At 43.6% G+C, this 14806-nt stretch overlaps 1 protein-coding gene across 1 annotated transcript; it reads left to right on the forward strand.

Annotated features, from left to right (window-relative positions):
* The first annotated feature begins 2194 nt into the window (after nt 1-2194).
* LOC133899589 (cytochrome c oxidase assembly protein COX15-like) lies at nt 2195-5747 on the forward strand. The gene is made up of 7 exons (XM_062340588.1): nt 2195-2511; nt 3089-3405; nt 3946-4171; nt 4257-4502; nt 4599-4709; nt 4994-5125; nt 5384-5747. The coding sequence occupies exons 1-7, from the start codon at nt 2278-2280 to the stop codon at nt 5552-5554; spliced, it is 1437 nt and encodes a 478-aa protein (XP_062196572.1). The 5' UTR covers nt 2195-2277; the 3' UTR covers nt 5555-5747.
* The last annotated feature ends 9059 nt before the right edge of the window (nt 5748-14806 follow it).

Consider the following 14806-nt stretch of genomic DNA (forward strand, 5'->3'; position numbering starts at 1 on the left):
AAGACATCTAAGTCACCAAAATACTTAAAATGACCATTCGAGATAATTAAGCATAAGATTATAGAGTGATTAATGCTAATAGGCCTAGAGAGAGTTGTTGCTAGGTGTTACTGTCTAGAGAGTTGATCAAGAAATGATTCTACCGTATACCTAGAGGTACGTCGATATCTTGAAGTCTTGGTGACTCATCGACACAGTGAGTCTTGGTGGCTTATTCTTGTTAACCCTCTGCCTTGTATGGAGTGACAACAAGAAGTTTGTATGGGGACACGGAGACCCTGGTCTTAGTGGCTCAAGCTCCAAAATGAAGACGCTAGCAAGTGACCGAAAGAGAGGTTTGGTGTGAGCCTTACCTTTATGGTTTGGTGGCTCAAGAGATGTGACTAGAAAATTCTTAACGACTGAAAGCATATTATTTATGGAGCTCTAATATGGACTAGGGGTGTCATTCACGCCATTGATACCACATAATAAAAAATTCTTTGTGTCGAGTTTGCTCTCTCTGCCTTATTTACGTTTTCGCATTTACATATTTATAATTTACCTTCTTAGAGTAGGTTGTAAACTTTTTAAACGGTAGAGTAGATATACTAGATAAAATTAGAGCATATTTAGATAGAAATTGATATAAGTTTATATTGTGATGTTTTTGAAACTAAATAGTTCTAATATTTTAATTTACCTCTCTTAAAACATCACTGATCCCTACAACAAGAAAACATGGGATTTTTTAAGCCTCACCCCCCGACATAAATAGAAGAACCAATAAGCATCCTTATATTGGCCAACAATTGATATAAAGAAGGTAACGTATAGGAAACTTAGAAGTTACGGTGATAAAGTTTTGAATTTACAACACTACTGCAACTGCAAGAAATATTTACAATAACCTTTCAACAGTAAACCTGAAAGGAGAAATATTAACAATACCGTTTGCAAGAAATATTTACAATCCTTATATTCAGCTCACGAAGCAGCTAAACTTGAAAGGAGAATCGATAAAAAAAAAAACTGAAAAGACGACATACACATGGCAGCCGAAAACAAGAAGCCCAAGACACGCACAAAGCTGGCCCACGATGTGAAACCAGTCAACCCAAAAGAATCAGCCTAATGCGGATCATCTTAGGGCTTCAATGCATTTTATTCTGGCTCCGTCCATCTTCATTGCTTCGGTCATGCGTGACGGCGCGACGGGAGGGGAAGGAGATGCCAGAAGGACCTGGACAGGCTTGTTGTGTATTTTCTATATTTTTAGAGCTCTTTCTGTAAAATATGGTTGTATTATGCTAAAATATTAATATAATCCCTACCCCTTCTCTCTTAAAAAAAGAATCAGCCTAAGGGGAGCCTGAATCATAAAGCAAATTCAACGGCAGAAAATCTGACTGAAATCTCGAATTAAAATAGCTATCTACTGTATAGCAGCTGCGTTAGAGAAAAGAACTTTGAGTACTTGGCAAGGGATGGGCCGAGCATTGGGTCCGGCTTCCGGTTGGGCTAATAGCCAAACCAGCCCACACGAATCAATCAGTTCGAACTCGACCAACACGCCGGGCCGAGGCCCCACGCACGCACGGGAATTTTTATTTTTTTAAATTTTTTTTACAAATATATATCTATTTTAAAAAATTCTAATTTAGACTCTATCACTGTTATAAGGACGATATGTAGCATATTTAAAAATAAAAATATTACGTTCTAATACTCTCAAAATTTAAAATAGTATCGAAATTATCATGATTTTTTTTTAAAATTATGTGGTATATAGAATGTTATCATCTAACTCTCATAAAGTTTTAGACAAAAATACCATTTGTATGATGAGAAAAACAGACAAATTTTAAGGATAAAATTTACCTTTTTTCTCATTGCACAAGTAATTATTTAGATTGAAATTTTTTATAGAGCTAGATGATAGCATTGTCTATATCATATAATTTTTTATAATTATTTTGATAATATTTTGAATTTTGAGAACATTGAAATATAATATTTTTTGATTTTTAAACCTGTCACCTGCTGATATGAGTCTAGATTTGTAATTTTTTAAAATAAGTGAATATATAATTATTTGATTTAAAAATATAAAAATAAAAAAGATCCGCACGTACGCACGCTCGCACGAATCGCGAGGCTTTGCTCCAGCATTTCCCTTGGGGAGCCACCGGGTTTAGCACAAAACCGTGTTCCAGCGTAAAGCCCACCCACGAATTTCTAAACCCCGCGTGCTGCTTCTTCCTCCGCAAGCCACCTCGCTGCTCGCCGCCGGCCACGATGGGGAGCAGGGCGGCCGCGGCGCTGCTACGCAGGGGCAGGGACCAGGCCTCTACTCTGATGATGATCCCTCGCCTGCTCACGAGGAGCGCTCCGGCACCCGCTGTTCCTAGGGTTGGATCCGGCTCCTGCGGCGGCGGATGCCTCCTCCCGTCGCGGCTGGGTTCGACGGGGGCCTTTTCATCCGCTGCACGATTCGCGTCCTTCCACGCCTTCCGCTCACTCGCCCCCAAGGTGCGGGTCTCTCTGCTTTCCTCCCTCCCCTCTCCTTGAGCGGTTCCCTTTCCCGTGTTGATGCCGTCATTTTCGAGTAAGTGCCGATCCTTCCATGATGGGATCGTTTTTGTGAAATGACTCGGCTGCGGCCACTCTGTGAGTAGTTATTCGGCTCCTAGTGGGACGGATTTGTGTCTTGGGCTAACACATGATCATTTTGGGGTGAGAGGTTTATCTGATTGACATAGTGAATTAGCTGTGATGAAGCTTGGCCATGCCTGTGGTCAGACTTTTAGATCGGTAGGAATAGCATATGTGATTAACTTCTGCATGGGGGAATTTTTTGTGAAGAGAAAATGGCGCCTCAATTTGCACTAAATACTCGAAAGATGAAAATGTTGATGAATTTTCTACGCCAATGTGTAGGATGCAATTTTGTTTCATATATGAAATTCACACTTTGTCTGTAGAATCCATTTCTTAAACTTTTAAGGAATATGGTATGCAGTCTAATATAGCATTCATCAGGCTACCTTGGCTTGTTGAATGGAATTATCAAAATTTACCGCTGATTCAAGTGTTTCTTTAATTTTAGACCTTATTGGGCCAATGCACAAGGAAAATGTCAACTTCCGCGGCAGCACTGAATTCAACTGTGGCCAATGGAACAGCAAATTCAGGATTGAAGTTGCTCATTACGAAAGGGCCTCAAGCACAGAAGGCTGTCGGGATATGGCTCTTTGGGTGTGCTGCCTGGGTGTTCAGCTTGGTCATACTCGGAGGAATTACTCGGCTCACACGTTCTGGGCTGTCAATGACTGACTGGAAGTTCACCGGGGAAATACCTCCGATGTCAGAAGAGGCGTGGCTGCTGGAATTTGAGAAATACAAGCAGTCGCCTGAGTACAAGAGGTAAGGATGCAATTGTTGCCATTGGTTTATGCATTGCCATACTGTGGTCTGCTCTTGCTGACATCCAGTGGTGAAACTAGGCAATGATCTGTTGCATGATGCAACCACTTATTTTTCTAGCACATTCAATGTTCATGGTCTCAAATGATTCTAATATCTCAATGAAACAGCAATCTCACAACTTTAGTGCTACTGAACTTGTACTGCACTTCGCCCTAGTTCTTAATAACCCCCCCCCCCCCCCCTATTGATTGAATAATCTGTGAACAAATATTTACAACAGTAATTCTATAAAAATGGATCATACATTTGATGGACCACTGGAAATGGATGATAAGACACATTCTTACTAGCTAATGTTTCTCAAGGATCGCTTAACTGTCATAATATATGGTATTAGAACTGATTTTATAATCTTAACATCATCGTTTTGTGAACAATTTTTTATAATCTTAACACTATGTGCCTTTCATGGAGAGATTCTGTTTTGGATATCATATTTCTGCTAATGCGATATCAGCATTCCATGAACATATCTAGGGTGAACAAAGGAATGAGTCTTGAAGATTTCAAATTTATATACTGGATGGAGTATGCACATAGAATGTGGGGAAGAGCTTTGGGCTTTGTATTTGCGGTTCCTTTTGCATACTTTGTTGCAAAAGGTTATGTTACCCGCCAACTTGGGCTCAGACTGTCGGCTCTTTTTGCACTTGGTGGTGGGCAAGGACTGGTTGGCTGGTGGATGGTGAAAAGTGGTCTTGAGGTATTTCTACAATGTCTTTCATGTTTAACTACTTGGTTTGTTGCTTGGAGCTTCACCAGTTTTTTTTTTTTTAAAAAAAATTTAGGAACCAACATCTGAGTATGTTCAACCCAGGGTTAGCCCTTACAGGTTGGCAACTCATCTGACATCTGCATTTGTTATATACTGCGGTATATTGTGGACTGCTTTGTCAGTAGTGATGCCAAATCCTCCGACTGGATCAATGAATTGGGTAAATGGTGCAGCAAAAATTAGAAAGTTGGCAATTCCTGTCAGTGCTGTGGTAGGCATTACTGCCATATCTGGTGCATTTGTTGCAGGCAATGATGCAGTATGTCTTACATTCTCTTTCTTTCCTATCATGAAAACTATGCATAGCTATGCATTTTGCCCTATTCATCTAATTATTTCTGATTGCTATAACCAGGGGCATGCTTACAATTCATTCCCAAAGATGGGTGACACTTGGATTCCAGAAGATGTTTTTAGTATGGAGCCTTTCATACGCAATTTTTTTGAGAATACATCTACCGTGCAGGTAATTTTTTCCCCTAGTGATAAGTTCGTGTTCTCATAAACAAAAAGGAGTCCAGCTCCAAAAAAATCATGTTTTATTGAATGTTTCATTCCTAAATCTTAATGGGTTTGCAGATTGATTCCCTTAGCTTCTTAATCTTTAAACCATCCATTCCGGCTAGAACTGTAAATATCACCAAAGTTTGCAGCTTAGAATATGCTTTTGTTCATGCAAAGAACTTACTGAAGCATGTCAAAGTTTTTCATCCAGTCTTGTGAATTAACAAGCTCTTTTGATTCTTGTAGCTCAATCACCGAATTCTTGCAACAACCACTTTATTGTCTGTGGGTGGATTATGGTTGGCTGCAAGGAAAATAGACATGCATCCAGCTGTCAAATCTCTGATCGGGAGTACGCTTGGGATGGCTGCCCTTCAGGTAATGAATTCAGCTCTTTGGGTTTATTTGATATTGATATTTCACTACCGATGCACTTCTTGCACATAACTGACGTAAAAAGTTACCACTGTGCATAACCTAATCTGTTTACCAGATGCAGTTAATGCATCACATGAACGAGTACATTTTCTGAGGCACACGAAAGAGTACAATTAACACCTTATGAACTATTCAGTGGGCGACTTTGGATCTATACTACTATACAATATCTCAATAATGTTACATGTTCTTATTCAGGTTACGTTGGGAATATCTACACTCTTGATGTATGTTCCTACCTCTTTGGGCTCAGCTCACCAAGCTGGAGCATTGACTCTGTTGTCTTTGATGATCCTTCTCACTCACACTCTAAGAAGGCCATCACCATCTCTTCTTAAATCACTTGCAACTGCTGTGAAATCATCCTGATATTTCGCCATGAAATTTTCCATCAGACAATGGTCGGCTGAAATTCCTTCCCCTTCTAACTTGCATTGGTGCCTTTGTTTCTTTGCACTACCTAACTACCAAAGCCTTGGCACGCCTTGCCCAGAAGTATTCTATTCTTGTACACGCCATACTCCAAGTTTCCTGGTGCTAAATATTACAAACCTTTTCTGGACATTTTGGATGTGCTGCATTTTTGGCACCTTTGTTCAGAGCTGTGTGCTCTGATAGTTGACATCTATTGAAGCTGCTTGGTATGCAATGAAAAATTGTACACAGGACTTGGTTCATTCTGTTCTTATCTACCAGCCCAAGGTTCTTTGCTCAAATGATTCATGACTCATGAGCCAAGAGTTTTGGTGGTCCACCCCAAGAGAATTCTCAACATGTGTGGGCTCATTACGTTTCCATTCCGAAGGCCTTGCAATCATGTACTGTTTTATGAACATGGTATCGCCGTCCTATTGTGCTTGGACAAGTGTTCTGTAAAAACTTAGCATGTTACCCGGCCATCGGTTTGCTCCGGGACCACTCGAATAAATCCGCAATTTTTCTCGTTGGAGGTAATCTGTGAAGTGGGACTGTTTGGATCGGAGGATTACCAAGAAATATTGAGGATTTGCTGTACTTTGAGCGAAGTTTTATGTGGGATTACTATGTTTTGTAAGTTTCGCAATACATCCGGTTGTAATGTTTATTCATTTTGTCTGGGGTACTGTTTTCGTAAGCAATGCGTTGGGCGTGGCCGCGTTGGCGATTACGGTGAAGGCAGAGGAGTTAAGCAGCAAAGCAGGATTGCGAACGGAACGGGAGTGTGTCAGGTTGAGATACAGGAGGATCGTCACCGTTCGAACCATGGACGGACCACAGACATCATCCTCCTGGTACGAATGATGCCCACCCTACTGCCAGATGGCGATCACCTCTCATGCGGTGCCATTGTTCGAGACGGTGCACACGTATCCTAAGGGTGAAGGTCAGCCAGAAGACGACGAAGATCTATATCTGTCTGTCTATTCTTTGACTGACAGATGACCCGTCAACAATATCGCAAAATTTTATACGGGCTAGCACACTGTCATATGTAGATTTTTGAATGAATGGTCAGTTCATTTCTTGAGTTTTGGCAATATATTCGCAAGTGACGGTACAAATTTTCTGTAGGGGTTTTAGGTCGGGGCTATTTATTAAACATGGATAAATTCTTCTTCGCGAAAGATAGAAAGAATAAGGTGAAATTCATGAAATATGGTCGAAACTTCTAGGTACATTAGGGCAAAGAAGATTATACATCCGGGTTTTTCATGCCTCTCCCTGAATGCGCAGGGCTTTATTTATGATTATAGAGATTATGCTGCTTGCCGAAAAAATTCATATATTCCAAATAACTCAATATTTCTTAGTAGTATGACATATAGGGGTACAAGTGGGTACCTAGGTAGTTTAGGTTACCACTTAGTTCATGAGCTGTATGATCAACGGGAATAGCTGCAACTTACCTGGAGTTTTCACCTGCGGTTTTGTGAACGTTTATTTGACCAAAACGCCTAAAGCTGGCATGTCACGCAGCCCATGCGCCGATTGGGGAGGGAGTGTTGAATTTTTGGATTTAGGTGCTAGAGTTCGTAGAGAAGGAAATGGAGAACTTTTTGGATTTATTTTACATTTTAGACCTTCAGCTTTTATGTATTACAACGTTACACAACTCAACAGGGAGGATGTCATGGGGGTGAAATGATGCCAGAAATGCTCTCACGTGGGCTTTGCATTGCGTAGGTAGGTGCCACATTTGCTCTGGATTTCTGCCGCTTGCTGAGCTATTCATTTCGTAATTCATTTGTGATAGCTCAGGGATAGATAGAGCAAAAACATAGAAATGAAAATACATTTTTTTTTGTTTTGCTACACAAAAGTTGCTCGATTAGTTATATTTCTCTAAAATTAGAAGATTGATCGCGATCAACTTTACAAAACCTCTTTAGCCTCCCTCCTCACGAGGGATTGTCACGTCAATCAAATTGTTCGACTGAAGGGCGGAGGACCCTCAAGCTCCAAGGGCTCTTTTGATTAACAGGATTGGGTTAATTCAACAAATGTATTAAACGGTAGCTCGAAAATGCACAATAGGCGTTTCTAAAATTGCCGGTGGTGATCTTTCTACCATTACTTCGCCCCACTATTCTATTTAGTCTTTCTCCTACTTAAGCTTTCTCTTCTCTCCTATCCCACTCCATAATATTTGTTCTGCCGGCATATCCTCCGGGCGGAGTCGGTTCCCTCTTCCAATGCCACGTCTTATCGATTTATTCATGAACAAAACTACATAATGTTGGACATAATGTAATCAATGGCAACAAGTTTTTCATAATTTAAATACACAGCATAACTTAATTTCGAAATTAAGATGTGATTAAGGACTAATTAGTAATTTAGCCTTTGATTGGGAGACTAAATATAAAATAATTAGGTCCCAGATCAGATTAGCGTCATATAAAGAGAGGGTTGGTCTTCTAATTGCTAATCATGCCATTAAGTGCCGAGCCAAAACCCTAGTAGCCCCTCTCTCTCTAAATCCAATCCGGAGAGCGCTTTTGACTGCCTGAAGGCCGGCCAAAGGGTCGGATGACTACAAGGGATTTTGAGGTGCTGATCGGAGGGGATTTCCATCAAATCAAGGATGACGCCTCCAAATACAGGTTCTAAACCCCAATTTCCGCACTAATTAGTGATTGTGTTCATGTGATTAGTGGAGATTGTGCAACTCAGATTAGTTATTAGGTAACACATAATACCCTTTCTTCTTAGCAGAAACACCACAGGATACCTAGGCTCATGAATTCGTGACAGTAAAAATCATATGGTAGTTCGTTCGGATCCTGTTTATTTAGGCCGCAGGTCGTGCACAACGGTCACCCGTTAGCCTCGCCCTCTCATCCAGCCCAGTCCGGCGTATTTCTCTCTCTATATATATCTATCTCTCTCTATATATATGAAGTATATTTTCTACTCTCGGAGTGTGTACTCTCACATACATATCTTATAATATAAGGAGTATCTCATGTGATAAATGATATATATATAGAGTATATGAGTATATAAGATCATCCAAGTGGTACTTATATTTTTTTAGTGGTTTGTACTTATTATTTTGAGTATATTATATTTTATGTACAAATATGAAGGTATTATCAAAATCTATTAAAATATAGACTTCTTTTCAATTTTTCATGTAATTCATATTAGAGTATCTTAGAATGAGTATATAAGTATACTCATAGTTAAACATGGCTAAATGGGCCGTTCGTGCCGGCCCGGCATGGGCCTGACTCGGCACGGCCCGGCTACGACACGGCCCAAACGGCCCATCTACAGTAACGGTTCGTGCCGTGCTGGCCCGCGTGCCTTCCTCTCGGCCCACGGCACGGCCCGTCGGTGACCGTGCCGTGCCGGGCCGGCCCGGGCACGATTTCGGCCCGACGGGCCGAAATAGATAAAAAAATATAAAAAAATGAAAAAAAAAATATAAAAATAGATAAAAATATAAAAAATAGATAAAAAAATATTTAAAAATAGCTAAAAAATTAAAAATATAAATAAAAAAATAGAAAATAGTGCCGGGCCGTGCCGGCCCGGGCTGGGCCGTGCCCGTGCCGCGCGCTCGGCCCAGGCACGGCCCGTGGCGTTGTGCCGTGCTGGCCCGGCCCGTCGGTAATCGGGCCGTGCCTACAGTGCCGTGCCTCGGGCCGGCCCAGTAGGCACGGCCCATTTGGACGTCTTTACTCATAGTGATAAAAGAGTATACACAATTTATTTATATGGTATATTATAATAGAAAATATGTACTTATGAGATTACAGACTAGTATATATATATATATATATATATATATATATATATATATATATATATATATATATATATATATATATATATATATATATATATGACACATCGCACACGACGCATACAACAACCACCACCGAGGTGTGGAGGGTCGCCTCCCCGCAACCATCCTATCCTTGCTGCTCCGATCAGGTAATCGAGTGGATGCATGCGCTCTCGTGATGTTCGTGTTGCGTTCTTGCATGCATGCAGGCGAGGATTGAAAGGCTTGGCTGATTCTTGGAGCTGAAAGCCGGCCTGAAATGTTCGTGAATGTGTTGTCAGCGCCGCGCATGGATCGGCGGGAGGGCAGGACGAAGCGCGCGCGGGAGGACGGGGCGGCGGTGGGGAGCGGGAGGCAAACGGCGGACACGGCGGAGGTGGCGTTCGAGGAGGAGGCGGCGCTGGCGGACGGCGGAGGCGGCGGGGAGGAGGCGCTGTGGCAGCGGCCGCCCGGGGTGTTCGAGTTCCCGTGGCAGAAGTGCCGCGGCGGGCTCGGCGTCGTGACCGGCGGCGGCGGGTGGGAGCTCCGGGACGTGTTCTTCCGCTCTTTCGTGGACGGCCGCGCGGCGGCGATCGGGTTGCCCGGGGACCGCCTCTCCCCGCCGCCGAGCAAGCGGACGCTGTTCGACGACGTGGACTCCTGGCTCGCCGCCGCCGGCGACGGCGAGGTGGACCCGCTCTGGCTTTCCGTGCTCGAGGGGCCCAACCCTGCCGCATGACGCCAACGCCGAGTCGCCAGGTGCCGTGGGGCCCATCTGGCGGCGTCACAGGGGTCCGCGTCAGCAGCGCTGGGAAGCATGGTTGCCTGGGGGACAGAGATATGTTGAAATTGGTGGAAAAGTTTTAATGTTTTGTGCTCTTGGGTCGCTCCTGGGCTGCCTGTTTTGAGCCCTGGTCGGGTTTTAGCCCAGGCCCACCATGGGTGCGTTTTAAGCGGCGTCTAGGGTTGGAAGAGAGATAGGGCTGGCTGGCTGCGATGTATTCGAGGGCGGAGAGGCCGGCGGCGGCGAGAGCAATCCTCTGCCGAGATCTCTGGTGGCTCGGCTGGTCTTCAGGAGCGCCGGGGTCTCGGTTTGTTGGGCGGCCGCAAGTATCTCGCCGAGGAGATATGCATCGGTCCTTCGCACTGAAGATAAGGCAGCTATATCTTTCCCTTCCTTTCTCTGTGTGCAGAACACGAATCTGAAAATTTTCCTCTTCCCATGTGAACTCTCTCTGGATTTGCATCGGGAAGATTAGAGCCCGAGTTCCTCGGGTGATATCTTTGGTGCGGTATTTTGGGAGAGAAAGGGTTGGTGGCCGGAGCTGTAGCGTCTAGGCTCGACCGTATTGCGGTGGCTGTACGGTGAAGGGCTTTGTATCTCCGATCTCCTCTCACCGCCCGCGACGGTGGGTGATAGGTTTTCTGGGTCAGTGGCTTCCAAGCCGTGCCTAGCCCACTTTCATTTTGATTTCAATCAATTTTCGTTGTGAGTACTCCTCCACTCCTCTGATAGCATGCTCTGTGATGATGGAATGGGTTTAGATTGGGCTATTAGATGAGTACAATAGCTGGAAAACTTGTGGTCTGGATACTGATATGGTGTTTCTGCTATTGCAAACCTTTGGACATGATTCTGTTGTTGCCTGAAATGAACATAGCTGGATACATGTGAATGGACACGGTTGTATACTGAATACAATCTGATACGCATATATATTTTGCATTTCTGTCATTTGTTCTGACGATGCAATGGGCAATTCTATTCTGTATAGTCTAGACCTGTCATCCTCCTGTGTGATTTCATACTTCTGGGTGGCTAAATAGTTCTATTTGGCTAGTGAATCATGTCCATCAATTCAGATCAGTCATTGTCCAGAACTTTTTCAATTTAGTTGTCCAAGTTCTTTGGCTAGTTGAGATCTCATTAATAGCCCAATCTATGATAATATTAGAAGAACAATTTGGGAGCAAGACTTCAAAGTCTTGGAGCCAATTATTGCATAAATCTGAGAGCAATACTATCTATTTCACTTCTTTGCAGCAATTACTTGTTGGGTTTCACTCTCATATGCCTTATTTTGGTATCCAGCTTTTACACCAGAGTGAGATGTTTGCTACAATTATTTTTACCTTTATCAGTAGCTTTTCATTGTGTATGAATTGCTATCTTGCTCGGTATCATATATATATATATATATGGGATAAGACTTATGCTCATCCTTTGGTACTATTCTTTACATCAAGATATACTAGAAACAGAAAAGAATGGATACAATTTCAGTTCAAGGAGACATAATCGTTTTTGTTGTTTCCTCGCTTTCTGTAAAACATTTTCAATTTTCAAATTTAGTTTCGTAGGGTTTAATTTACAGAAAAGAATGGATCCAATTTCAAATTTTTGTTGGGGTTTAATTTACAGTCCCCAATGACGACGAAGAAGGTTCTAAGCACGTTTGATGAAATTACCTCTTCTTCAGTTTTGGAAATTCTTAGCGGATAACCAGGAAACTCAGTCTACAGAAATCATGTGCATGAAGCATAGGAAAAAAATCTAGCTATATTTGTTGGCAAGAGCTTCACGCAGCGCAGCTGTGCAGGCAAGCTGGATCGAGATGTGTGCTTGGCTCAGTCGGATGAGTAACCGTTCTGTCACCTTTTTTTTAATAACGGGCTCAGTTTTAGCTGATTATAAGGAACTGTTCTGACCTACCACCGTGACTGGTAAAAATTCGCTTGAAACTCAGACTTTCAAATTCGGTTCCATCGACAAATTTTCACCGGCATAGGATAGGGGATTCGTTTCCTTCGGCTCAATCACATTGAATGTAGTACAAACAAGGCGCAAATGAGTTGGATTTGAGTGTGACAGGTATATATCTAGGTATGTAATCTATATCTACATCTATAATCATCAATACTAATATTAATATAAAAAGCATCGATTATAGATAATTCGAAGGATCACCACCGTACAACTTTGTTAGGTACCCCACCCGACGAGCCCTACGCTGTCACGTGTCAATCGGCGAGCGACCAAGACAAGGCTTCTGCGGCCAGTCCTCTGGTTGAAAACAAAACCCCGTGACCACCCCTGGTCGCAAGACATAATAGATACTTATATAACTAGTCAAATTATATTTAATATCACTTACTCAAGCGTTTTCCTTCCTAAGTCACTATCTTTCGGTGAGTAAGATTATGGGCAGTTGTGGTAGTGCAGTGACCGGTCTTGTAGCATTTAATGCTACAGGATGACCTTGTAGACGAGCGTGATGGAGCTTGGTGATGAGACGGGCATGCAAGGTGATCAGAGCAGGGCGTGCATGCCTATCCTTCATCACGATGAGTTAGGAATAGTTAACTTCGTCAGGTATAGGTCTACCACAGAGTTTGGCATGATCTGTTTGTATGTGTGCATTTTCTCCTGTTATATAAAGGGGAGGTTCCGACTTGTAGGACACAAAAAACACATTATGTAACAAGTTCATCTAATCATTAAGAAAATACATATGACGTAGGGCTATTATCCCACGGGAGGCCTGAAACTGGATAAAATCTTTGTGTTTTTGAGTCCATTAGATTCTACCTCAAGAAACGTAGATCAACGCGTCCATCGATAGTTATACCTCGGATTCATTATCAGAGATTATCTCTCGACAGTTGACGCGCTAGGTAGGGGGCGTTTTTCGTATTTTCTTCACATTTGAAGACTATGGTTGGACTACCCATGTTTGGATCCATGATGGCTGTAGAGTCCCATTTTGAGCACCCCGACCGTCGCTAGGTTTTTATCATGGGGTACGATCCAGACAAGCCCGGTGAGGCTCTAAGCATGGGACATCGAGGTGGAGTTTGAGGATTCCGAGACTAAATGAGAAGTTTGTATGGCAGCCCATGCAACGAGGGCAAGGGGAGGGGGCTAACAGAGATGCCCATGTTGTAGGAACCGAAGGTGAGCCCTAGGCCGTAGGCCAAGAGGGAAACCAGCCCGGCAACAAGTATGGAGGTGGTTCTATATTGGCCTATTAACTGCAACGCCACCCGAAGGAGTGCCCGCCTGAGGTCGAGATCTTGGTGGTGGCATCTTCAAGGCCGTCATGCCACATGCGAAACATGAGCGCCGGGGCTCCCCTCTCACGATGTCTCACCACTCCGCGGTCAACGGCTCAACTACGAGGCCATGACCCTTGCATAGAACCTGCAAACTGCGCGAGTACTTGAGAGTTCACCGGTAGCGTCATGGCTGCGCGATATTACCATCTTGGTAGAGACAATCCAGCACCAGACCGTGGCAATCACCAACCCATCCACCACAAGGAGTAGTTGAGGTGGTGGTCGGCAGGGTTCACAATGGACTCCACGGCAGGAGGGAACGTGTTCTCCCTTAGTAGCAGGGAGTACGAGGAGACCCGCACCATGTTGAGACAGTCTACCCGTTGACATGCGCGACTCGCTTAGCCATCGCGACCTTCGCAATGTAATCCGTGGCCAGAGGGCTACCGAAATTAGGAGGAACACGCCCAACGAGAGTAGAAAAAGGGCAAGTGGCCCCGTCACTCGCCTTCCCTTCGCAGGGAGACGTCGGACTCCTCAGTCCCCTCACTAGGACCGCGAGACCATCGACTCTCTCCTCGGTCGCGTGAAGCTACCCATCAACGTGCAATTCCCCATTACGGAACGGGGTGCAATGCTTTTTCCTCCAGGCTGCGGGAGGTACGCTGGCCAGATAAGTTCTGATCGGTTCCATCCAAAAAGTACGACGACTCAACCAACCCGAAGGAGTTTTTGTAGATCTACACTACCATGGTACAAGCCACGGGTGGTGATGCGAAGGTCATGGCGAACTATTTCCTGATCACCCTGACCAGTTCACCTCGGTCCTGGTTCATGAACCTCCTCTACGGGCCAATTCATGCATGGCAGACTTATCGATCAATTCGTCGCTAACTTCTTGAGAACCTACACCCAACCAGGGGTCGAAGATGACCTGTACCAAGTCAGTCAGTGACAGGGTGAGTCGCTACGAGACTACATTCGGTGTTTCACTGACTGTTGGAATACTGTTCCAAAGATCACGGCCTTGAATTCTGCATGGACCGGGCTTGGCACATGTTCGAGGATCGGGCAAAAGCTTAGGTTTGGTGCGACCTTGAATTTTGTTTTACTTCAATTTTTAGGGTAAGGTGAGCTTGGATTTTGCCACACTAAAGCTGGCTTGGGCTGAGTCAGAAGAAAAAACTGATGGATCAATTTGCAGATGCATTTTAAGAAGTCACGTACGACTTATAGTCTAAAATAATTTATTTGATAGAGAGTCAGGTGTGGGGTTATTTATCATCTAGGATTTTGAGGCAAGACATGGTTGA

Source organism: Phragmites australis, chromosome 18, assembly GCF_958298935.1.
Source record: "Phragmites australis chromosome 18, lpPhrAust1.1, whole genome shotgun sequence".
In the NCBI taxonomy this organism is placed as follows: Eukaryota; Viridiplantae; Streptophyta; class Magnoliopsida; order Poales; family Poaceae; genus Phragmites; species Phragmites australis.